This window comes from Dendronephthya gigantea, unplaced genomic scaffold (assembly GCF_004324835.1).
Source record: "Dendronephthya gigantea isolate DGI-Jeju-01 unplaced genomic scaffold, DenGig_1.0 000204F, whole genome shotgun sequence".
Taxonomy (NCBI): Eukaryota; Metazoa; Cnidaria; class Anthozoa; order Malacalcyonacea; family Nephtheidae; genus Dendronephthya; species Dendronephthya gigantea.
The window spans coordinates 212,087-238,865 of NW_021163214.1; the positions used below are offsets into that span (position 1 = coordinate 212,087).

General features: G+C 37.0%; 3 protein-coding genes across 5 annotated transcripts; 2 read left to right on the forward strand and 1 right to left on the reverse strand.

Moving 5' to 3' along the window:
- Window positions 1–6,847: 6,847 nt before the first annotated feature.
- Window positions 6,848–20,329, reverse strand: LOC114539509 (pro-epidermal growth factor-like). 3 transcript variants are annotated; one of them, XM_028560145.1, is made up of 8 exons: window positions 20,225–20,329; window positions 19,221–19,284; window positions 12,292–12,670; window positions 10,892–11,280; window positions 9,422–9,568; window positions 8,958–9,074; window positions 8,143–8,259; window positions 6,848–7,252 (listed from the first exon to the last, which is right to left on the reverse strand). In XM_028560145.1, exons 2-8 carry the CDS (start codon window positions 19,282–19,284, stop codon window positions 7,158–7,160), a joined length of 1,308 nt encoding a protein of 435 aa, XP_028415946.1. In that variant the 5' UTR covers window positions 20,225–20,329; the 3' UTR covers window positions 6,848–7,157. The 3 variants fall into 3 exon arrangements, with proteins under 3 accessions (XP_028415946.1, XP_028415947.1, XP_028415948.1); XM_028560146.1 differs by lacking the exon at window positions 19,221–19,284; XM_028560147.1 differs by lacking the exon at window positions 9,422–9,568.
- LOC114539508 lies at window positions 15,138–18,115 on the forward strand. The gene is made up of 6 exons (XM_028560143.1): window positions 15,138–15,328; window positions 15,448–15,595; window positions 16,278–16,468; window positions 16,631–16,775; window positions 16,959–17,018; window positions 17,181–18,115. The coding sequence occupies exons 1-6, from the start codon at window positions 15,176–15,178 to the stop codon at window positions 17,933–17,935; spliced, it is 1,452 nt and encodes a 483-aa protein (XP_028415944.1). The 5' UTR covers window positions 15,138–15,175; the 3' UTR covers window positions 17,936–18,115.
- A 4,086-nt stretch (window positions 20,330–24,415) lies between the features above and the next one.
- Window positions 24,416–26,647, forward strand: LOC114539526. The gene is made up of 2 exons (XM_028560162.1): window positions 24,416–25,342; window positions 26,280–26,647. The coding sequence occupies exons 1-2, from the start codon at window positions 24,877–24,879 to the stop codon at window positions 26,645–26,647; spliced, it is 834 nt and encodes a 277-aa protein (XP_028415963.1). The 5' UTR covers window positions 24,416–24,876.
- The last annotated feature ends 132 nt before the right edge of the window (window positions 26,648–26,779 follow it).

Sequence of the window (26,779 nt, forward strand, 5' to 3'; positions counted from 1 at the left end):
ATTTTGTTACCAAAACGTAGCAAGTCATTTAAAGACTAAGGTTCGCTTTTTTCTACGTCTGACAACAGGTTTTCATATTAATAATGAACGTGTAATATGCTATTAAAGATTCTCTTTTGTCCGTATGTAGTTTTAAGAAAAAATTGTTTTCAGTTCTTTGCCTACCTATTGTAAGTATCAATTTTAAAGTCCTTGTAAACAGCATCTTCTAACCCAATATCTGGTAAACTACTGCCATTATAGTCGATTGATTTAATCTTTTCACCATTCAGGTAGTATACAGTTTGATTGGCTGCGTCAACAGCAAATAATTTGTCAGAAGCTAGCGCTTTCAGTAAACTTCGCAAGTCACTTCCATCCAACTTAGCGTTATACAGATTAACATCGTCCGTATACCAAATCCGATAATTCAGTTCGTCATAATCTAACGTGGCACTGCCAGAAGATGCAAAGGCAACAGAATGTCCACCGTCAATGGATGTGTAAGAGATGTGAGTGGCGTTTGAGTAGAAGATGTATTCAGTGCCTTCTTCTGGATTTCCTGCGGGTGAAATTGAACATATTTGATTCAATCGATGATATGATACTAAGAAATTCAGTAAAGCTATAAACAGTATCAAAAAAGAAAGAAGAATTTCGTTTTAGACCTGTGGACATATTTCTTTACATTTTCATCAAATCAATCAGAATGCTTAAGGCAATAAGCAAATCTGCGGCAGTTATATTTTGACAGAAATTGCCAATATTCGACACTCAATATTCATATATGTTCAATAACAAACTATTCATTAACAAAAGATCGTAAATGGGAATCAATAAGGTTGCATTTTTATACACCCTGTGTGATAGAAACTTTAATTGTGTAGGGACAAGGCTGACAAGCTATTGTAATCCCGGTTCCAAAGGCTTAAAATCTATTGTTCTTAAGAACAATATGAATTTTAGAATATTAAGTGTTGGCTTTTTTAATACACCCTATACAGGGTGTCTCAAAAAAAACGCAACCACTTAATATTCTAAAATTCATATTGTTCATAAGCTCAATAGATTTTATGCCCCCGTGGGATTTTAAAATGGCTTCTAATCGTACAATTCAACTGCTAATAGTCAAATCAGCTAAACTAACAACCGAACAACGAGTTTTTATTGTCGTGCATGATAACTTGAATGCTAACTGTCGACCTTGTAAAATAAATTGTAAATAAAATTTTACTCGTTAAATAATTTCAATTCAGCTCGTTGGTTTACGCACCCGACTTTGTTTACCGACGATTGTGCCGCTAGAATATGATTACAAACTTTCTCGCATTCCAGGGGCCAAACGTCTTTTGTGTTGTAGAACAAAGAGGATATTCATGAATATTAAGTGATTGCGTTTTTTTTTATACACCCTGTATGTACACGCGCTGAACGTGCTCATAGGTTAATGAATAATGAATCATTCTAGCAGTGGCGTAGCTAGCATGGATAATTATTGCGGGGAGGAGCTAATATTCATATATTCAGGTTAAGTAACTGTAAAGACAATAGATTTCATAAAATATTGAAAATGCAGAACATGAATATATTGGTATACATTTATTATCGATGGCTACGCTACTGTATTCTAGCTCTTATCCCTTGTCTACGTATCTATAAAAACTAACTAAAATCTATCTACAGTAAATTGGAACGATAACTCGGTCGTAATCTCTGATGCAATCATGAAGCCGAATTGAGCACCAGTGCCAGTCCTTTCCAATCGTTTTTGTCTTCACGGTCGACGATTGTGCAATGATAGATAAGGACTGGCATTGGTGCTCAATTGTGCATTTAATTCGCTTGAAAGATAAAAGCTAAATAACCCAATGAGATTAACGATGTCCTATATATGGAAGCAAAGTCTATTGCTGTTAGCGGAGTATAAACGGGAGAAAAGACAGAATAGTTTTTCTTGGTTGAGTGTAACAAGCCCATTTTTAAAACTTGGCGTAAAAAAAGCATTGTCCCGTTGCATTAATTTTGAAATCTTTATAATTCTTTATTCAATAGAACTTTTCAGCTTACATGCAAATTAACGCATTTCATATGTTGTGACCATGGAATTGCCAATAAAACGTAACCATTTCAGACTTGAAATAGGTTTATTTGCATACAAGCTAAAAAGGTCTAGAATAATTATGCTATTATGAATAACTGCTAGAAATCCCGTTGTCGTGAGCTTATAACCATAGCAACAATAAACAAGGGTGAAATTATAAAGGCATACGTCGTCATGGCTAATTAAGTTTTAGTGATCGCCTTTTGTGCAGCTAATATATCGCTTATATCCTACAATTATATTGGTATGCATGCTATGTACATGCAGTTCAATTTCTCAACTCAACAAATCACATTATACTTAGACTTAATTAACTTACCCTTGACTTGAGAAAATTCCCAACTTGTGAATATGAGTAAATAGAATGCGCATAAACGATACATCTGTGTAAAACAGAGAAAAATGCTTAGCAAATTCAACGGGATAGATTGTTTTCAATATGATATAGGTTTAACTAGTTTTAAAGGCCTGCGAGATGCTGGGTTCTGTCGTGGGATTACCCTAATTTTCTGTGGAGTTCACAGGATCCTTCCAAAAAGCGGGGTGCAGATTATTTACTGCATGTGAATATGATATTTTCTCTCTTTCCCCTGCTGTTGTTGTTGATTTGTCTCTAGAGACCGTAGCTAAAACAAAGTTTCCAAACAGTAAAGGAGTAAAAAAAAACACCACAGCACTCGTGAGAGGTCAGTTAGAAAAAAAAACAGTTTTAGCCCGCAGTATAAAAGTTGGCGTAGAATAATTTTGTTTTTAGGGCTGATTTCATGTGCACATGAGGGCTACACTACAAAAAATGAGAGATTTCCAAAAATCTATTATGTGAACCAGTGTTGTCAGGAAACACGGCTTTACAAATCATATCCAGCTGAGGTACCCTCAAGTCTTCAAGTTTAGCTTACATTTCAAAAATTACAATTATTTTTCATGCTATGACATTCAGCGAGAACTTGTTAAACGGTTGTTTAAAACCCCGTACAGATGGGCAAGTTTTCCTAGACAAATTTTATTTGCTCGTGTGTACGCGAAAAAATTGACAAGTTTTCCTTGCATGACAATGAGCCTTGTTCAAAAACTAGTCATGTCAGCTTTTTAATAAGGAAAAATGCTCGTGTGTACGGCCGTCAAGGAAAACTTGACAAGGAATTACGCAGTTGTGAACAGCGCAACAATAAATTTTCGAGCCAATCGAGCGGTTTTTTGAAGTATTTCAATTTCTGTTGGTTTTTGGGATTCGGTCGTATACTCATCTTATCATGGCTCGATCATATTATCGTAAAATATACTCATATTATCGCAAAATATACTCATATTATCGTAAACTTTTCAAGAAAAAGTTGTCATTTTTCGCGTACACACGAGCAAATAAAACTTGCCAAGGAAAACTTGTCAACGAAAACTCGTTCGTCATACACACCAGCTTGTACGGGGCTTAAGGCTCTTCTGCGCGTTCATGTTTGTGATAATTTCCATGAATCATCAAAATTTTGCTCTTTGTTTCATTTTCAGTTCTTATATAACAATGCTATTTGGTTAGCTAAAGCCCGTACAGACGGGCAGTTTTCCTTGCCAAGTTTTATTGGCTCGTGTGTGCACGAAAAAAATTGACAAGTTTTCCATGACAAGGAGCCTTGTTTAAAATTTAGTCATGCCAGCTTTTCAACAAGGAAAATGTTCGTGTGTATGGCCGTCAAGGAAAACTTGACAAGGAATAGCGCAGTAGGGAACAGCGCAACAATCTTCGAGCCGACCGAGCGGAATTCTCATGTTTTTCAATTTCTGTTTGTTTTTAGATTCAGCTGTTACTCATTTTCTAATGGCTCATATTATCGTAAAATATACACATATTATCGTTAAACTTGTAAAGAAAAATTACTTATTTTGCGTACACACGATCAAATAAAACTTGGCAACGAAAACTTTTTCGTCATGCACACAAGCAAGCGAATTGGTCAAGAAAACTTGCCCCTCTGTACGGGGCTTCAATCTGAGGTTAACAAATTTATACAAACTTAAATTATAACTTAGATTAGGTATTGTAAATTAAATTGGTACGATTAGGTATTGTAAATGGGTACTGCATGATGAACTTCCTGAAAAACTTGAATATCCACCGCAATCTGAAAATACGACTATCTGATTACGTTACTTCATATATTGCTTTTCAAATTCCCATGTACTGACATAGTTTTTAATTGCCAGATACAATTTAAAGCAATACAGACGCAAGTTTTTTTTGCCCTATTTTCACGTCAACGCATGGGGTTTGCTGTATACGAACCTTCGCCTCATATGCGAACGCAAAACACGTATAGAAATGTAACATTTCAAGTTCCACCCTCAACGGAATGAGCAAAATTATGGCATTGGCACTCGTTTCCATTCGTCAAAATGATAATTGCATGCATTAACTTAACAGAATAAATAGGTCATTTATGGCTATACTCATTTAACTATTAAATATATTCAAGGATATAGCTATGTCTTTGTTTAACAAGCGATAGTCTGTCTGCATGAATATGTTATAAATTAGTATAATACATTCGTTTGTCTCCATAAACTTAGACACCATTTTAATGAAAACCTATTCGTCTGAATTTGAAATGAACCGCTAGGATATTCAAGATACGAGCGCAGCTGGGGCAAAAATGACATTGAGCTAAAGCTATGGTGTGCTGCATATCATTCTTAGCTCTTTCAATATGACTTAGACAACTTAACTGCCAACGCTTAGCTCAGTCAGTGGAAAAACTAAAAGGCTAGTCCACAAATTAAATAATGAAAAAATATTTAACTTTATAGTAAACTACTTCGTAAACTGAACGCTTATACTAATTTTTTCTCGAACCGTTCGTTTCACGGTAAATTTGCATAATCACTGAGCATTAAAGGCTATCTATATAAGGCATTTCTTACCTAGAGTTTGACCAGAATAGGACACAAGGCTTCTAATAGTACATGCATGTAGATATAGTACTTACTCATACGATAAAAATATTGAAAAACTCTCGATGGATATAAATATTTTAAATGACTTCATGGTCGCCTAACAACTTGCTACAAACTAGGTATAAGTGTCGATATATTATATTAAAACGTCAATTTGTACACCAGCAAGTTCACAAAATATTTGCCATTAAGTCTATTGGTAATAAATACTTATATTTTCCACTTACCGTTCACATGAGAGAAATGCAGCTAGATGTGTAGAATGCACACTGTACAATATGTGCGTCCGAAAACGCTTAACTTTGTTATTGAGCGTGTTCCTGTTCAATCACTAGTTGCTATATACAAAAAAAATAATTTGCAATACCATGGCAAATTCACAGCAAGATATGCGTGGACGACATGCTGCTAATAGGAATAAAAATATTGATTGAGATGGATGATATTATACAATTTAGAAACAAATTAAGAGGTTCTTTTAGTTAGATTACAAGTGGTTATAAATTGTCATACATTTATACTTAAAGGCATGAATTATCACAACAAACCAGTTGATAAGTAAGATAACTTCATTTCAATTGTTATAAATAACTCCAGTGTCAAGGGCGCGTGGGAGGCGTGTGAAATTGCATGCGCCAATATCAACACTCGATAATAATTACTGCATGCTGCTGTAAATTTTTTACTCCAGGGAAGCCCGATAAACTTTGGCCAATGCAAATCTTCTAGGTCTAATTAGTTACTTGTTTGCCGAAAAGAAAATTAAATAATCGCCTATATAAGGATCTCTCTTAGAATCTCTCTCTTACCAGGATAAATTGTCCTGAAAGATGAGAAGATTTGACAAGATTTGGACAAGAGCAATGACAAGAGTTTGCAGAAAGAAATTCAGTCAAATTGTGCATTTACATCGCATATCTCTGAGTCATATTTCCTGGCTTCAAATATTTTATGACAAGCAAGGTATGGTGATCCCACAAAAGCTGCTTCCCAGTCCCTTGCCCTACCGAATGGGTGAAGTGTGTCGTCTGTTACTTGAAGCTCGTCACGCCCGCATAAGCAGATCCTCAAAGGACGCTTCGCCCCGTCGCGAAGGAATTTTCCGAGCCGGATAAATATTCGAACCCCCTCCTGATTAGATGAACTAGTGAATACCCATTACCAACTGAATCGATATTTATATTATACAAAAAATATATAATAAACCTAAAACTTACTGCAAAACTTTCTTGCCAAATGTGGTAATGAATTTGAGATTTTTGGTTTTCCAGTCCTGTTTCCCATAGGAATGCATCATGCTAAAAACTAGTTTTAAAAGGATTTTATACATAGATATAAATTCGTCTGTTTACAAACAGTAAATCCCTCTCAATTTTAGTACTACCCCTTCCCTGCAGACATGTCCTGGATTATTAGGTCGGTAATTGTCTTGTGAAATATTTATCAACAAAACAAATATTGACATAAGCCAAAATATAAGCAAAAATTCCTAAACAAAAGTTACTCAAATAAACAAATGTCGGTTTAAATCATGGTTACGTTTGAGCCCGGTAAATTCTACAATTATTCACGCATGCAAACGGTACGTGTATACACAAGATTTACAGACATAAACAATAAACACATGTTCGTACATGATGTGCCCCGACTCGTATTTATAGTTTTCCTCTCATAATCCATACGTTTGAATATAACCATGCATGCAGGCTGGAGCAGCGTGTAGCTATGTATAGCTGTGCTGTTATGGAACTCAACTTGGATTGAACCATTTACCTTAATGGTATGAATCATTTACCTCGTTGCAGTAGACTTCTTATTTTAATTGACGAGAACACATAATTTAATTAAATTCATTACAAACATATCTCGACAGTGTGCCATTGATTGGTGTCGTAGCTACAGTTGTATTTATAACGTAAATGCCTTGCAATGAGATCTTTTCTCAATTTTTTAGGATATTCAGATCGTGTATAATACAGTGAAAATTATATAATAACATTAACAATTCAAGCAATTTCTTTGCTCGAGAGCCATGATCAAAAAGATGACAGACCCACGGAATGACGTCACAGAAAATTTTAACGCTCTCGTCTTGCAAACTAAACAACAGGGATGAGACTGTTTGTCCCGCCTAAAACATGATAGTGATAGTCAAGACAACGATCATTGTTAAGGTAAAGTTTCTTCCCTCTTTGTTTGTTTCTCCTTTATTACTAGATCCATGATCTAAAAAACAATTGTCAGTTTTAATTATAAGACATTGATATAAAAGTTTGGGTGGGTAGTGGTATTACTGGTATAAAATACAAAGCTGTAAATATGTCCAATAGCGTAAAACCAGAATTATAACATACAAGGCTAAGATACAGTGTCATTTGATTTTTTGATTGTTTGATTATGATCCGATTTACAAGACAGTTAAGGTAAAATTAGCTAGGAACGAATATATCTTAACTTCTTAGTTCTTTTGTCCAAAATGCTAAAACTTATAAAAATATGGAGGATGATGATGCCAATGGAAGGTCTTATTAATTTTCTGAAAGCTGCAATCCCAGGCGAAATGTTTTATCAATTGCATCGATATATGCTTGTCCGAAGATGAAAATTCATCGAAATACGTGCCTTTGTTTGTCTAGATTAGCATTGCTCAAGTGTCGTTTCTAACATGCGAAAGGCTCTGTTGGACGGTGCAACTTTGCTTTCAAGCTGCAATGCAATTTTACTTTAAAAAGATGTAACTCAATAAGTGAAGAGTCTTCAAAATGTAAGTGTATCGGGTGGAAACGTCCATGGAGTGTAATAAACATAAAAGTTCGGCAATTGCCAAATTCACATCTCTCAAAAGAAGAATTGCAAGGCGAGTTGGAGGAAAAATTGCACTGTCCAACAGGGCCTTAAATCGCTGTTAAATTATATCGTTAAATGTTATACAACCCGATCGAGAATTAGGTAACGGTATATACCATTTTATGTATGGTATTGACTTACGCTTTTTAAATGCTGTGCTACACTCAAAAATTCAAAACAATCGACTCAGTATAGCTAGCAGTGATTCGCAGTGTGGTGATGATTGGTCAGCATTATACACAGAACACATTACATTTTTTATGGCGTACCTGTACAGTTGGTGCCGTTGCCTTTAAAGCCTTTATTGCAAGTGCATGTAAACGACCCAACGCTATTCGAACAGTTTGCATTCATATCACAAGGATGACTCTCACATTCATTGACATCTAGAGTCAATTGTAAAATATAATGATTTTATTTTCTATTTGAATATCTGCGGCCGTCATACGGCATTTGGACGGCGCGTCAATTAAAACAATCGTTTTGCTCTTTCTATACGCAGAGAGGCTTACTGAAGCTACAATGTTCTAGAAACTTTTAGTTTGAGCATTTAAGGCTAATGCAGAATGGCATTGAATATTTTGGTTGTATAGATAATAGTTCTTGAGATATAATCATTTTCGTGCCGAGTTTAAAATCTGGCTCTACATTCGATCACGAGGCAAAAAGCTCGGCCTCCAGCGAAAACGCGACAAGCTAAAAAGCTCTAAGTTGCTTTATTTCATTCATTAGAATGGCATATTTCGACTCCTGAAACCAAATTTCAAAAATTCCCTCCTGTCTGGCTCTACTCTGAATGTGGAGCCAGGAATGTGAAAATAGAGCCAATCAGCTCATCATCTCAGCTTAAATCCTTCAATTCCAGGCTGGTTTTTCTGCTTGACCGTATTAGGAAATAATGAAACAATATCTTCGGAGAAATGTTCCCTAATTTGCCCAGGACTATAACTTGGGGCGAAAGACCAAAATTGCAAGTAAAACTAAGAATTCATTTGCATCCGTATAAAGAAGGGGCCAGCATGTATACCAAGGTTCCTTCTAGTAATGACCGTAATGTCCCCCTCCCTTCCGTCCAAGGTCTTACCTGCGCAGTCTTTACCATTTCTTGCGAAACCAGTTTGGCATTGACAGAGATACGAACCGATAGTGTTTTCGCAGTTTGAATTGGAACCACATGAATCTTCTGCACACTCGTTCACATCTGTTGAATTTAAAAAGGTTATCTTAAAGTTACTAAACGGAGTTCAACTATCAGAAAAGCACATCAGAATGCCAAGATTTTTAGGGGAAATATTTCTATTTTAACGCACTCGATCCACCTTTCAACTGTTCTAGACTATAATATCATCTTAAAAATTTGTAGCAAGTACTACTTCCACTTCTACTTGTGCAAATATGCAAAATTTCCTCTTTGAACACAAGCATGAATAATATTATATTTCATTTCAATCTTTAAAGAATAAATTTGTAGATGAGTCGACAACAGCGCTCAAGGTCTTGCCTCAACGTAAAACATGATAAGTTCGTTTTGTTTGATTCGTTTTATACCTTGACAAACTGTTTTATTCCCAGTGAATCCTGTATCACATGAACAGACGAAAGAACCAGAAGAGTTTGTACACGTCGAGTTTGCAGGACAGATATTTTTTAAAAAACAATTATCATTATCTGTTTTATTGGGTCCTGGCAAAGCAGCTATAATAATAAATCATTATTATTAATTCTTTACTGGCTATGGACAATGATAAAGGCGAAATTACAGCTTGAAAAGGTTGCAATTAATAATGGTAATAAAATGAATAACAAAATCAAACTGACCGCGTAGCGGGAGGTTGATTTGCTTAGCCACAAGTAACAATACTTGTTAAATATTACAATCTGGAATTTTGAAGTTTAGCATAATTTAAAATTCATTCATCCTAAATGGTGATTGGTTAATTGTATATACTAGAGTAATTTTTATTGGCTATGAGCAAGAGTGCAATTACAACTTGCAAAGGCTGCAATTAATGTTAAATTGCACTCCTTTTAGCCAATGAACTTCTAGCATTTGCCAAAGATTTATAAAGATATGTAACTAATACCAAAATCATACGACTATAGTTACCAAATCAACCGATCGTGTAGCGGCCGGAGGTTAATTTTAATCCACGATTTTGGGATGAATTGCACGACTTAAGGTGGCTCCCTACAGTTTTAAGAATATTGAAAACTAATGATTTAGATTGAAATTTTTGGCAGGATATTTCTTGCTAAACGAAGTGAAATTTTCCAGATATATTAACCAACATTCTAACAGTCAGAAATTGCCAATAAGCATGACGTCATTACCGTTGTTATGGTAACAATGGCGATTCAATATGGCAGACATTTTACCTATTCACGCATTTTACTCGAAAACAAGTTCGGTTACCCCAATTTTTTATTTTATAAAAAGTTTTCTTACAAAAAAATAGAAAATATGAACCAGTTAAAAAAAATTCTATAGAGCCAAAATTATTAAAAATTAAAAAACGTGATTTTTCGTTATAGAAATTTTTTGGCTCCATACAATTTTTTTAAACTTGCTCAAATTTCCCATTTTTTTGTAAGAAAACTTTTTATAAAATAAAAAATTGGGGTAACCGAACTTGTTTTCGAGTAAAATGCGTGAATAGGTAAAATGTCGGCCATATTGAATCGCCATTGTTACCATAACAACGGTGATGACGTCATGCTTATGGGCAATTTCTGACTGTTAGAATGTTGGTTAATATATCTGGGAAATTTCTTTTCCTTACCAAGAAATCTCGTGCTAAAATCTTAAATCAAAACCACAAGTTTTCAATATTCTTAAAACTGTAGGGAGCCACCTTAATTAATAAAAATACTGCATTTACTTTACTACAGATTCTCTTGCGCTATATGTTTCAATTTCATTTCGGTTTGCAAGTTTTGTTTCCTAAAATACTGCCAAAGTACTGCATCACATTCATTATTATTGTATTGATAAATTTTTCAAGATTATTTATTACTTACCCTCAACAATAATTATTCGTGTTGCTTTAGTTGAAAGTGAAATCGTAGCAGCCACTGTATCTGTCGATTTATCATATTTATCAATTTGTGATGTTGTTGTATCGAGGATATAATAATACCCATTCCCATCTGCAATGTCCACAGTTTTAATGCCTCCTGATTGATCTGTTCCTATCTGTGAGGTATTACCATCGTACGTTGTTTTTAATATCTTGTAATTTGTGTCAGTTGTAAAAAGAATCCAATACACGGTTTTATTCACGGTATCAAGGGCAAGGTGAGTGCCTATTTCATTGACACCAGAGTGAAGAGTTTGATCACTTCCATCAGCAAGACTGTACCGGATAAGATTTCGATTGTCCGTATTATCAGTGGTGAGAAATATTGATCTATTTGGATAAAAATTAAAAGCGCACAAATATTTATTGGAAGATAAAGTAAGATTAAAGGAAGATTACCTATATTTACCCACACTTCATTGCCTCGCTCTATGGGGGAGGGGATAATTTACAAAAAATATTATTTACTCAAATTTATCAGTTGGCTTAGGGAGTACGACAAATATTTAAGGAAACGTCTTGAAAAACTCCTAACTTCCGGTTTCGAATCGACCAATCTCTAATCATATTGGATAATAAAACAAATAGATGCATATGATTGGAAAACCGGAAGTTAGGAGTTTTTGAAATATTTGAATAATTTTGACTCCGTGAGCCAGCCAAATAATAAATTTAAGCAAATGAGTTACTCGATATTTTTCGGGATGCTTCTATTACCGCGACTGTAAATTTTGAGCAATCAAGTCGTCACAATTCAAAAGAAACGCCGAGAAGAAGCGCCCGTGTAATCAGGCCCTCGATGCAATTCAAACAATAGATAATGAGATAATAAAACTCATTAACTAAGCTTCATTATCATCTCACTATCTATTGTTTGACTTGCATTCGGTGTGACCAAAATGGCCAGGGTTATATACACAGTATGTCGCATTTTGGTTGCGTCGAATGCAACTCGAACAATAGATAATGAGCTGGTAATGAAGCTTAATGAGGTGGATCATCTCAGTATCTATTGCTTAAATTGGATACGACGCGACCAAAATGCGACGTATCAACTAGGCCTAACCTAGGCCCACTCCGGAAACAATCCGACATTTTTCCCGCGAAGCAAATTTTTTTTTCTTTTTGCTTTTGACAGCTCTGAAACAAAAGTAAAAAAGCGTTGCCCAATGTAATTTTATCACCCAAACGTAGCCATTCATTTAAAGACTAAGGTTGACTTTTCTCCCACGTCTGACAACAGGTTTTTATATTAATAATAAACGTGTAATATGGGCTATTGAAGATTCTCTTTTGTCCGTATGTAGTTTAAGAAAAAATTGTTTTCAGTTATTTGCCTACCTATCGTAAGTATCAATTTTAATGTCCTTGTAATTATCGCCATTTACCCCAATATCTGGTAAACTACTGCCATTGTAGTCGATTGATTTAAATCCTAAACCTTCTTTCAGGTAGTAGATAGTTTGATTGGCTGCGTCAACGGCGAATAATTTGTTAAAAGCTCGCACGCTCAGTAAACTTCGCAGGTCACTTCCATCCAACTTAGCGTTATACAGATTAACATCTTCCATATACCAAATCCGATAATTCAGTTCGTCATAATCTAACGTGGCACTGTCGGCAGGTACAAACGCAACAGAATCTCCACCATTAACGGACATGTAGGAAATATGAGTGGCGTTTGAGAAGAAGATGTATTCAATGCCTTCTTCTGCATTTCCTGTGGGTGAAATTGAACATGCTTCATTAAATCGATAATATGATATTGCGAAACTCGCCTGGGCCAAAGTAGTGTCACGACCTAACTGTGCAGCAATTTTAAAATTTTATTCAGCCGCGCGAGGTATCCACGCTGGAAAACGAAATTTTAGGAGCAAGTAACAGACATTACTATATGGCTTTTCAAAATCCCCAATTCCGGATTGGTTGACGAGCGGTCCGTAAAAACCCATATCCGGACCGTGCCGTACTGATCTTCCGTATTTGGAAATGTATCCCGGATGTCTCATGCAGTTCAGCCATATAAAGAACCGATTATTGAGCTCTCTTGTTCGTTCTGTAATGTTCGTTTCTATGACAAGTTTTTTTATGATAAGTTTTAATTGGCAATTACACGTGTGTATGTGTATGTACGAAAATCCCTCTTGACTAGGTGTCGCCGAGTCGCCTAAACTTGCATGATTTTTAATATTGTACTTGTGGCCTTTGCAGTTTATCCCCGAGCGGGCGCGGAGCGCCTGCGAGGGTACTAATTTCGCTCGGATATTAAGAATTACACCCGGAACCCGGGAGAACATAGCCACAGATTAGCTATATACAGATATGAAACTGAAGCCAAATCGAGTCACACGGCTTTTTGCCTAATGTGCGCATGCGTAACTTGCTTGGCAAGTGCATGTCATGTTGAAATTTAATGAGTAAATCGATGGAAAAATCGAATTTTTGACAAACAAATCCTGATTTAAACAAAACCTTTAGGGCGATTTCCCATTTGACTTAAAATTTTTAAAAATATGGATGAAGTGGATCTTCCGAGCTAAGAATTGGTTTCTGAAATTATTTGATGCTGGCAAAAACAGTAAAAAATATAGCTGAAGAGTGCAGGGTTGCCGTATGGAAAGCTGTGCAATAGTTTAGCACTGGCTGAGCTATTTTTGAGTTTAGAAAACATGTAATGCATGCTTTAGATACAATATATTTCCAGGAGATAAGATGAAATGAATTAACAAATATCTAGGATTAATAGAAATGTGAAAACGAAATTATAAGAGCTTGAAAAGGACTTTGTGTACTTGAAATGAACAACAACAACATGGCATGTAAATACGACGAGCAATTTAGTGTATTTAGCGATTTTAGGAGTTTTGCTAGAAAAAACAACTTCATCCTCCTTGTCTTGGACTATTTTTTACACAAAGTTTACAAATTGATGCTCATGCGCGATTATTATGACCATACACGAGTCTTTTTAGCAGAACTCTGAAGACAAAAAATAAAGACATGGCCATATTATGTTTTGAGTTTCGGGTTTAAAATTTGCAATAAGCCGCACTCTATGCTTTGATATTATTTCAAAAAACAGATTTAAAAGACGGTTAGAAACTTGAAAAATTGATAAATAATATTTACGTGTAAATATGGGACTTCATTGAAAAGAATTCAGCCAGAGTACATATATTCCATAGTGCCAATGCAAATGTCCTTCGGACCAGCTTTTTTGATTTTCAAAAGTCAATTTTTACCCATAGATATGCTCAATTGCCTTTCCACAGTTAACGAAGGATACATATACCGATACTCTTTAGGAATTTATTCCAGAAATAGCCATAGGTAGCGAGAATTTTTTAAAAAAGCATTTTTTCGTCTTAAAAACGGCGTTTTACTCATTAAATTCCCTCATGACACTTGCCAAGCTCGCCGGAAGTCATCACGCGCTGGCTGCGCGTGGGACACAAAACAATCAGCAAAACAAAGAAGTTTCATATCTGTATATAGCTAATCTGTAACATAGCTGAATCCACAGTTGTCAAAATTCTATGTCATGGACGGTCGACGTTGGGTGGTATTGTAAGTTATGCGCATGCGCGAGTAACGACTGGTTATCAACAAACATTCCGATTGGCTAAGACTGACAGTTTGTATTTCAATTAAACGTACGTCAGCAATTTAACTGTCATTTCGTAAATCTTTTTGTAGAAGCGTTTCATAAATCGAGGGAAACATTGAGACTCGAGGGAAAAAAAACCGACTCACTATTTCCCGAAGTAGTGTTTTGTTATGTAGGAACAAGGACATACATGTTACACAACAATTTCATTTAAAAAAAACACACTTTACTTTGTTATGAAGAAGCGGGCAAAAATAACAAGGGAGAATTTCGTTTTAGCAAGTTTGTTTACATTTTCAATAACCCAATCAGAATGCAAAAATGTTGACAAAAAGTACAATATATACCATTTTAAATGAAGTATTTAAAATTTAGGCATTCTGATTGGTTTTGCCTAAAAAATGTCAACAAATATGGCGATTAGTTTAAAACGAAATTATCCCTTGTTGGCAACAATGTTTCACTTGTTTCCTTGGCGGGAAACATTGCATCTATTTAAAGTCATGTGACTACGAATGAACCAATCACATTTAAAATACACAGCAACTATATAACAATTGTCCCATTTGTCCGCCATATTTTTGATAATAGCTTTACAATATTTCAATTTTGTGCGAAATGGAGTCACGGAAAAGGATTCAACTAAGCGACAACCAGGCGGCTAGTCTTGAAAGATTTTATAGTCAGGGAATGGTTGGCACTGGCTTAAATTATCGCGAGATGGTTGATCGTGCTGTGGCCGAAACCTGTCTGACTACAGCGCAAGTGAAGGTATAAAATATTGTTTATAATGCTAAGTCTAAGCATCTTATGATCTTGCTATGAACTATCCGTATTTTAGCGAGATGTTATCAAATTGATTACGATATTGTATATCACACTGTTTGTAGAAGTGGATTGGAAATAGAAAACGGAAAAGACCGGCATACCTCGAAGTTGATTCCACTCCAGACGAAGATTCACAGTTGCTAAAGAGAGCAACATCAATTCGAGGACCGAATCCTTACGATGTATTTTGCTCTGATTTTCTTAAAAGCGGTAAGAGACCTTCTACGTTTATATTAAAAACACTGGTTGTTTTCTATACCTGCATGCAGAACTTGTGCACTGTGTCTGTAATATCTGTTGTTTCACAAGTTTGTTTGTAATATCTTGTCACAATATATTTAAAACAGCAGTGTTGATGCCTTAACTCAACAATCTTCAGGCCAAACCATCCTTACACAGCAATTCTCATTTCTGATTTTCTACTTTTGTTGGGATATGTATGTAGCATGACTGCATTCCCACTTAGTTTTGTAAAGAAATTAATGTTAATGGTCTTAATATTTTAAAGTTGAAGGAGATAGAGTAATATTTCACCTATTAATCACAGTTTGACTGATTAAAAAGGCACATCTCAGTTCAGGAAATTACTGACTTGAGTACCACACTGGAAGTGACCAGTATACTCCTATATAGAGAAACACTCTTCTACCCCACCACACTCCCCACCACAATTTGAAGGGAGTCAATTTGTAATGGTCCCACTGCTCCCGCACAAACCTCTTGGTTGTTGTGGCAAAAGTGTAAAAGATTGATATATTTTATAATGTTGTTGATGTGCAAATCTTATGCCGAATAAACCTTGATTATTTTCATTTGCAAAAATGATTATAATGTGCTGTAAATGATTATTACCAGCGATTATCAACAATCTTTCATTCATTGCTATTTATAGAGCAATGCATAGATTTGGAATGTGAAGAAAATAATAAGTTAGCTTCAGAAGTATGGAAGGGAATTGAAGAAGATGAGAAAAGGAAGTTTAAAAGTTCTGCTGATGCTATTAAGAATGTAAACATACAATCCTTATCGGATGAACAAAAGGGAAAATTGATATCACAACACAAAAAGAAGCTTATGCATGAGGTAAGGGTGGTTCCTTTTTCTACATTTATTGTGAACAGAAGAATATTGAATTTACACTAACTGTTTTTTAAAGTATATTGTTGAATAATATGTATTAATTAACCATGCAATTAAATTTCCAAAGAGGGAGTTAGTCACCAAATATAACAAACTATCTTACAGATTTTAAAACTAGAAGAATTGGGTTGTGTTGTCACAACAATATTACGAGACAATGTAGGAAAAATTTTTGAGCTTGGGTCACAAAGTGGAAATATGTTTCTGGCTTCCCATCCTGACGTTGTAGTGAAATTTCGTGATTGTTTTTGTAAGTATATAGTATACTGTATGCAAGCATGAATGTATATTTATCGACTCATTGGATTGAGTTTGCCCTCTGGATTAATCTGGAAATCAAAATTTCAGTACATTGTGGAAGTAAATTAATTGTCAACCTTTTCTCAGTGTGTTATTATATAATTTAATTGCTGTTGTATCCCCTGTTTTTTAGTGAATGACTCACATGAATATTGTGTTCATCATGTTCAGAATTTATTCAATCAAAAATATAGTAAGTCTTGTATGTTTATCTGTTAGAATAGACCTGTCTGAAATAAAATGGGAGACTGGTAAACAAAGAGTGTCAAAGTCAAAGGATTATGATATATCCATATCTTGCATTGCCCCAACAGGCTTCATTCACATGAGGCATAAACTTTTTTTCTTTTTGCAGGTATTGCAGTTGGGAAGCCAAGCAGGGTTCCCTATATAAAGGGTGGTTTTGTGGTGGAAGGTCTGCCCGATGGAGTACCATTCAAGAAGCCATATCATTATGGAGCACTTCAGTGTAAGAAGATCATGACTGCAGCAAAAGATGTAAAGTTCATTTTAACCAGTCAAACTGAAACCTGCCATGCCGAAACATCTGTCCACAACCCAGAAGAAACAAGCAATATGGAAGAAATATGTCGCTTGTTAAGCTGTATAGCTGGCACACAAGTTGCAGAAGATGCCATCGGTAGGGCTGAGAAGAAGATAAAGAAAGAAGATGTGAAAGTTCAGAACTTGGTCTTGACTGAAGCAGAGAGAGCCTTGCTTTACTCCAGCTGTGAAGATTTTTTCCAAGAAGATGCCTGGTTAGCGGTCGGGCGAAACATTAAACATTGCTGTGAAGTAAAAAATATGATTTTGCCAATATATACAGAAGCAAATGAAAGATTCTGGCTTTTTCACACCATTGCAAAACCATCGTTTATTCAAACGTGCGGACCTGTTACAAAACTAAAGGGATACTGGATGGATCTCAAACCGAGTGGAGAATATAATATGCTTTCAGAGCAAATATGTTTATTTGGGAAAAACATTGTTCATACACTGCATGGCCCTCTCTACTTCATTGCTGGTGACAATCTTCGTCAGACGAAGGTTTACAAACCATCAATTGATTGTCAGAAAGCTATAATCAATGCACTTGAACTACTTAGGTAGTTACATACACAGAATAATAATGCTGTTTTCACTTTTCACACACTGTTTTTGACAACTGAATAGTGTATATATTTATAAAGTAACAATGATATTATAACGCGTGTTCTGAATGGTCGAAGCCCGTATTTGGATCACTTCATCCAATCACGGAAATTTAGCTAATTCCCTTTTTGAAATAAAACTTGGAACACTATCTTGTTGTTGTTATTTTTTAAAACAATTACTTAATGGCTTTCCGTGTTTGAATGGCTTTCCGTGTTTGGATGGCTTCATCTAAACACTTGGGAATTTTGCTTGAGCTATGAAAAGCTACATTCCCGCGTGTTCGGATAAGGCCATCCAAACATGGAGTCCGTTATATATATAAACATCGTCATTGAATTGCATTCAACGCGACCGAAATGCGACGTATAGCCTAGACCACAAGTGAACAATATCATCATGCATGGGGGGCTAAATTATTAAATATTAGCATAGAGGGACTAAAGCAGTTACACTATATACTGCCAAGTATGACTTTAAACTCGCTAATATAATCTGATCGGGAAGCATTTTTGGTCGTGCCGTGCATATAAGGCGTTTAAAGCATATCGGGTAGCTTCCAGAGTGGGTCAAATTTTGTAGCTATTGAAGGGCAGTAAAAATTTTACTGTCAGAGATCAAAATAAATGAACCAAATCTATCAAACTAATAAGCTATTGCTTCTAACCATTGCCCTTTAAAGGCAAACGAAGTGCAAACGGGGCTTAAGATGCACCAAATCTACGACGCGGACAAGACATGAAAATTTTTACTAGTGTCGGTAACCAGTAATAATTTGTTCTACATACGGCTCTGACTTTTTTTATCAAAAGGAGTCTATAATTTCCACCCCTGTTTGGAAAACTGTGGATATTATAGCAGTATTACTTCACGTCTGTGTCGTGGATTTGGTGAATCTTAAACTCACTATTTATATGGCAAAGGCACGCGGCTATATCGGCATACACACGGCTATATCGGCTATATCGGCTATATCGGCATACACACGGCTATATCGGCATACACACGGCTATATCGGCTATATCGGCATACACACGGCTATATCGGCTATATCGGCATACACACGGCTATATCGGCTATATCGGCATACACACGGCTATATCGGCATACACACGGCTATATCGGCTATATCGGCATACACACGGCTATATCGGCTATATCGGCATACACACGGCTATATCGGCTATATCGGCATACAGTTGAGTTTTTCATGTTCGCAAATTATCGAGTTTAATTAACTTACCCTTGACTTGAGAAAATTCCCAACTTGTGAAAATAAGAAACAAGAATACGTGCAAATGAAACATCTGTTAGAAGTGGAGAAAAATTAACGTTCAGTCCAAAAGTCTGCTCTCGTAAAAGGTCAGGTGGAAAACCCGTTTTAGACTGCAGAATATAGAAGACATATTTAGGGATTGCCAGTGAAATCTTTATAATTTGTCATTTCATTAAAACTAATTTATTATTAATTTATTAATATTTTTTATGGGTTTGCCCTGCGAGTTGGTGACAAATTTTTACGCATTGCCAAGTTTCTGCTTTGTTTCATTTTCAGTTTTAACAATGCCAATCTGCAACCTCGTCGCCAGGGCCTTTTGGTACCGGGGGGTTGCCAATCTGTTAGCTCAGTTAGAGTTTAATTATCAATTGTACGAACTTTAATTTTAATGCACCATTTTATTGGCTGAGGTATTATTACGGAGGGTATTCAGCGATACGAAAACGTAGTTATAAAGCATCAGGAATAACTGGAAGCAATTTAACAGCGAACTGACAAACGAAATGTCAAAGTCCTGCAACACTTTCTATCGCTTCATAATGTTACTGGTTTTTATTGCTATATATACAATTCAATGCAAAATTGAAATAAGTTTTCTTCATAAAAAAATACACTTGAATGAAATGACTATTTCATGGTGGACTACAGCTTTTGTAGTCGTATTCGCCTGTGAAAGTTGTCTCAATTGAGGAGCGAGAACTTAGTGAACATAGCTTTAACTAGCTGGTTAATACCATGAATATCCTGACTGCTCATATCGAATGTAGACACATAGAGTCTTATAAAAATAGTGTCTAATACTAAGTATATAATTATGGAGATTAGCACATTAATTTAGGCAGAATTACCTATGTGATAAAAAGCCGTAGACGTAGGTTTAAGTCTATAAGTTTCGATATATGTCACCTAAAACGTCGAATTGATTCCCCATGCAGCAAAGTTCGGATAATATATGATTTCCTACTTACCTTTCACTTGAAAGTAAGGTAGCTATATAGCTGGATATGCAGAAAGTACACAGTCAATGTGCGCCCGAAAACGCTTTACTTTATTATTAAGTGCGTTCTCCTTCGAACACTGGTTGCTGTAATAAACAAAAAAATAATGTTCAATACTATGGCAGATTCGCAGCAAGATATCCACAATGAGTGCACGGCATGCTGCTAATAGGAATGAAAATATCGACCGAGCTCCATGGAAGAGATACAATTTAGAATACCGAGATTAACGGGCCATTTCAAAGCGATAGAAATTAAAAAATCATTATCCGGTGAATAGCGCTATCCGGCTTTCATACAACCGCCTCCGGTTGTTTCAGCTTTATTCAAGAAGCAAACTAAATTTTTTTAACCTTAATACAAAGATACTGTTTACAACTAAATAATTATTCAGTGCTTAATATTGACTCGTACTCGTACTCATTTAAGGCCGGAAATGTAAGCGTGTTACTTAATTTCAACTTATCCACCGTTTAAGCTAAACGGGCTTGATACAACCGGCCCCAGGTTATTAAGTTACATGCAAGTGGTTACAAAATTGTCATACATTTATACTTAATGGTATAATATGTTATCACAATAGAACTATCGAGAATTCAATTCAAAATTATTCAATCGTTATAAATAAATCCGGATGCGCGTGGGAGGCGTGTGAAATTGCGCCATTATCAAGGGTCAAGACCACTGACCTATATTCTAGTAAGGTCAGTGGTCACTGACCGTCACGGTCGCATGGACAGAATTTAAAGGCTGCTTCTCCCGCGCGGGTGAAGCGAACGGTAATAGAGAATCTCTTTTACTCTGAGGAGGCCTAATTCTTTTATGATGGTACCACATGGTTCCACGTCGTCCTCAAAAGAGGTATTCGGTTTTCCAACCAGGATGGCAATTGGCAATCAGACGCCATTTAACATTATAATAACAACAAGACGCCTGCTCAAGGCGTTCACTCCGCCTGCATGCCAATTGATGTATACATCATTCATCCGTGGATCGTGTAACCCAGGGCTTCTCGGTCAAAATGTTTTGGGTTACCTGTAGAAATGCCAACTTCTGTCGCCCAAAACTACGACGAAAAGGAAAAAAGACCATGGCATTTTAAGACTCCGCTGCGCATACGCAGGCGGAGTAAATATTTATACTCACATGCACAGTTTCTGGATAGTTTTCCTCTCACAATGTTTTACCGAATTGTGCTGCCATGAATACACTCCCGAAAATTTGCCACATTTGCATATTATATCATTAGAGCTTTAGAGGCGTTTTATATGAGCCAGGTCACCCGAGATTCAACGAACCATGAGATGATTTTGAGGTATTGAAATGAGCAGATAGCATGATCCTGGCAGTCGTATAATCACCACAACAATGCATGCACAATACAAGGGGGAAAAATAAAATTACGCATATAAACTTAAATATAAACTAGAGAGAACTACTTTATCTAATATTAGAGTTACATTCCGACAACGAGATATCTGTAGTTGAAGGAATGTTTAAAGTTCTCCAGGAACGACTACCACGAACACACACAACCCTAGCGCGAAGAATAGCGAAAGCTATCTTCTTACGTAACCAGTTGAGAACGATGGAGGTGCTATGAAAGTTCTTTTTCTCATCCAGTTTGCCTGCTAGGAACGAAAGGAAGTGAGAAGTCTCCCTTCCACATCCACCATAGGCACTAAAAACGACTGGGGTGAAGGAGCCATGTTCATGCAACTTCAACAATTAAAGCATGTGCTTGTTTGGTGCCAGTCATAAAGATATATTTCAATACCTCAATGCTCCCTCACGCTTCATTGAATCTCGGGTAACCGGGCTCATGTAAACAGCCCCTAAGGCCCTGTTTATATGAGCCGGGCTGGCCCGCTTTGCCGGGCTAGCTCGCTTTGCCGGGCTAGTTTATTTTCTTATTCACATGAGGCGGGCTAGCCCGGTAGCGTTACATAATTTGTTGACGCTTCACAAATCGAAAAATGTTGCTTGCATCGATTAGAGCGGTTTTGGGCAGATATATTTCGTTAATTTTTGAAATGTATTGTGTTCTTTTGGTTTGTAAATACATATAAAATGGCGAAATTATGCTATGAAGGTATATTTGTAGAGAAAGGGATCGACGATTTTCTGCCCGGTTTACCGGGCTAGCCCGCCTAGTGCGTTCATATGAGCCCGTTTTGCCGAGATCTCGCCTCGCTCAAGCGAGATCTCGCCGAAGCGGGCTGGCCCGCTTTCCATGTGAATCAAATTTCAAAAACATATAGAAACAACTTAGGAAGCGGGATCTCGCCTCTAGCCAGTCAGCCCGGCAAAGCGGGCCAGCCCGGCTCATATGAACAGCGCCTAAGACGAAATGAAGTTTAACCATCTCATTATCTATTGTTTAAATTGCATTCGACACAACTAAAACGCGACGTATACAGTATACTAAGCTTCAATGGCTATCTACAGGGTGTAAAAAAAAACTGCAAATACCATAATTTGTATGCACTTTAGAATTTGAATAGCTGTTCAACTAATTACGCTTCTGGGATTTAAAAATACGTTTCCCAGGGTTATCATGTTTACTAACGCTCCCTAACCATTGTGTTTTCCGTACCCTTGTGTTATGTGCTTAATTTTCTAATAAACACGACTTGGGACGGAGGTTGAGTTTGCTCGTATACGTTTAAAACAAGAAATTCTCTTAGTTCTGTTCTTAACTGAGCCATTCGTAATCCAACTCATAAGTTTAATGCACTTTGTGTGCTTGTTTTGATAACCCTGGGAAACGTATTTTCAAATCCCAAAAGCGTAAATAGTTTCACAGTCATTGAAATTCTAATGTACATCTCGTGCATGCAAATTATGATAGTTCCAGTATTTTTAATACACCCTGTAGAGAAAACACTATACTGCAGCATTATCAAGCTATATTTATAGCTATGAACGATGAACCTATAGATTGATTGGGGGACACTTTTATATGAATATATCAACAGTGAATCATTTACCTCATTGCAGTGCATTTTACCCACGATTAGATTATTTCCATACAAACACGACAGCATGTTGATGTCATAAACTTTGTACCGGCATAAACTTTCCCGCAATGAGACCTTTATTCGCTTTTTGCAGGAACTATATACCAATATACAAATCCTTATACTTAAAAAAGTCTCGCGTATCACATCTTTGACCAATTCGTATAGTCTATTGAATAATAGGCCATCCATACTACACTATTCTTTAGTCTATAGAACTATATTAGACATTTTAATTTTGTTCAAGCGATCACAAATCACAGATATGTTGTTACTCCTCATAGTACTGTCTGGTTTCCATTTAATTGTGCGTGTTGTGAGCATGTCAGGTGGCTCATGTGATACTATTTCCCATCGGTTAAAATGACTTGTTATTGCTTGTTAACCACTAAATAACTAAACGAAGCTTAGGGGCTGTCCACATGAGCCCGGTTACCAAAATTTAACGAAGCGTAAAATGGACTTTGAGGTATTGAAATAAGTAAATAACACAATTCTGGTAGTCGTGTAATCATCCTAACAATAGCATGTGATGTGATTGTTTTGTTTCAAAAAACAACTATACTATTTTTTGACGAAAATTTCGCCCGGGTTTTCTCAAATTCTTTGAGCGGCCCTAGTCGATATAATAAAATATAGACAGTTTGCACTTTTACAAAATCAGTATAATTCATATACCGTATACTGTTACGAGATAATTATAACAATAGCAATGGCATGCGCTGAACACGTGAACAGTCCATTTTTAAGTAGTGACGAAGAGACGATAATTAGTGGGGAAAAGTTGGGAAAAGTACGACCATGAGGAGATTTTGTTTTGGAGGCTAGGAAGAAGAGATGTGATTTAACTATTGACGAATTGAGTATTTTAGACGCATATTTATGATAATAAACAAAGCATAACATTACGTGTGACAGTATAATTTAATATCATAACATTGGTGACCCCGACGAGAACGTATTGTTTACAAAATACAAAGCACAGCCGTCAAAAGGAACGATGCAAAGGGACGCTATAGTTGACATTCCAGAAGTCGGAAACGTCGAAGAAACGGTCGAATCACTACGAACGCAGATGGCAGCCATGCAAGCTGCCATTGAAGGACAATCATCATCGTCATTTTTTGGCCCAAAATCCTTCAGTGGGTTTTCGTATGAGGATATTACCGACTTTATCGAAAGATTTGAACGATACAGCAAGTTTTATAATTGGACAAACGCCAAGAAACTGTCTGCATTAATGCTATTGTTTGAAGGCCCAGCGTTGGCATGGCTACATACGGTACCAGACGAGACAAGGAACAATTATGCTAGTCTAATAACGGCCCTTCGACAGCGATTTGCTTCACCAAACGAAGAGTTCCTTCAGAGACAACAATTAAATGACCGAAAGCAAGGTAAGAGCGAAAGCCTTAACAGTTACACAGAGGACATTATTCGTAGATGCAGCCGACTTGGACTTAATGACACCAACAGAATGAACTGTTTCATATCAGGACTAAACGACGAGTTAAAATCGCATGTCATTTTGAACCGCCCAACAACATTTGAGGAAGCCGAATCCTTGGCGCGCCTGAAAGATACTGTCAGCAGAAGTACAAAATGTGGCAAAGCAGAGTACCTGCTCCAAATAATGTAATAAATCAGATACATGATCTCCTAAATGAGAAAAAAGCTTCAGAGAAACAAGTAGAAACAATTTCTAATGATAACCTCAGAGAACGACAACGCCTAGCAGAGCTCGAGGGCCAAGTGCAACTTTTAATGTCCACTATTGACCGACCACGAGCATCCACAGTAGCACCTATTTCAACCAATTATCCCCCTGTTCAGACTCCCTCTACCCAGGATATCGACGCCATGAAAAGGGATATCATAGCAGCAGTTCGAGACGAAATCAGGAAAGACACACCACAAAATGCCCCAACAGACCGACAGGATTTCAGCGTAGGAAACAGATATCCCCGGCGAGACAGCAGAGGACGAAACCTTCGAACAACGGACGGGCAGCCAATCTGCAATACCTGCCAAAGAGTTGGGCATGTTGCAAGGTATTGCAAGGAAGCAGGTACGTCCCGTTTATCAATCCGCCCCAAAGTCGCTATGTCCCTCCTCCCCAGCCCCCTTATCATAACTATCAGTATCCCTTAGCACCACCACCACATCCTGAGAATAATGCTGGGTATTTAAACTCCCAAGGGCCTTCCATATGGGGACACAGGGGGGCCCGCAAGTAACTGGATATTCCCCACCAAATCGATATCACAACAGCTCTTATCCAGACACGTTTTGGCAAACGAGTGGACATTTCAATGAACATTATTCACCACATGTCCAACCCAGCCAACAAAGTCAGTTCATACAAACACAACCACCCCTTCTACCCTCTACATTACCTAGAGATATTAATGTTTCCCCTAAAGTCCCAGTGCCAAATGTACGTGATAGATCGGAAATTCCATCCATTTCCCCATCAACTAATGTCCTGGATCAGTCAACCCAATTCAGTAATGTTTTGATTAATGGTACTGTATCACTAACCCCTATACAAGTTCTTGTGGACACTGGTGCTGCTGTGACAGTAATCAGTACAGAATTTTACCATAAAGTTTTAAGTACATCAACACCCCTAGAAAATAGTGAAGTGCTCCGATCGGTCAAAACGGCAAACGGTGCTCACATACCAATTGAAGGCGTTGTGACCTTTGATCTCACTTTGGGGCATACAAAATACAGCTGCAGCGCCTATGTAGTGTCCGGTCTTAGCTATTCTACCGTTCTCGGTCGCGACTTTCTGCAACAAAACCGTGCTATCATCAATATGGGTGCCCATACCGTTGAATTTTTGGGTGACAATGTGCTCATGTTTGCGGATGAAAATTGCCCACCCAGCTCCTTGCCCGTTAAATGTGGTCAAACCCAAGTAATTGATGCACATTGCGAAGCTGTCATTCCAGCAACTGTTGGTCAGATAACAAATAATGTTATTGGTTTAATTGAGCCAGGAGAGAGACTCCTCAACAGATACCATCTAGCTGGTGCAGCATCCCTGGTATGCCCAGACATACAAGGAAATATCCCTTTCCGGTTACTAAATCCAACTGATGAGCCTGTTACAATCTTCCGTGGTGCCACATTAGGACAGTTCACACAAAAAGATTTCGAGACCACACCTCTTACTGATCCGCCCACCCCTACGTCATGTACAGGATTACCCACGACAACTCAGAGAAGCACCTCACTACCTATTATCAACCCCTTGGCAAGCACAATCCACCAATCTGATTTCGCTGATCTGCAAGACCCACCTAGAACACCAACCCCACCAAGCCCAACTCCGCTTCAGCCACGCCCTCTGATTTTCCCAACCTGACCAACTCCGTGTTGTCTAACCCTGAGAAACAAGCCCTCTCAGAACTGCTTATCGAATACTCCGACGTCCTGTCTCATTAACCAAAAGCTTGGGTCGAACAAACCTGGTCCAACATAGAATTGATGTCGGGCC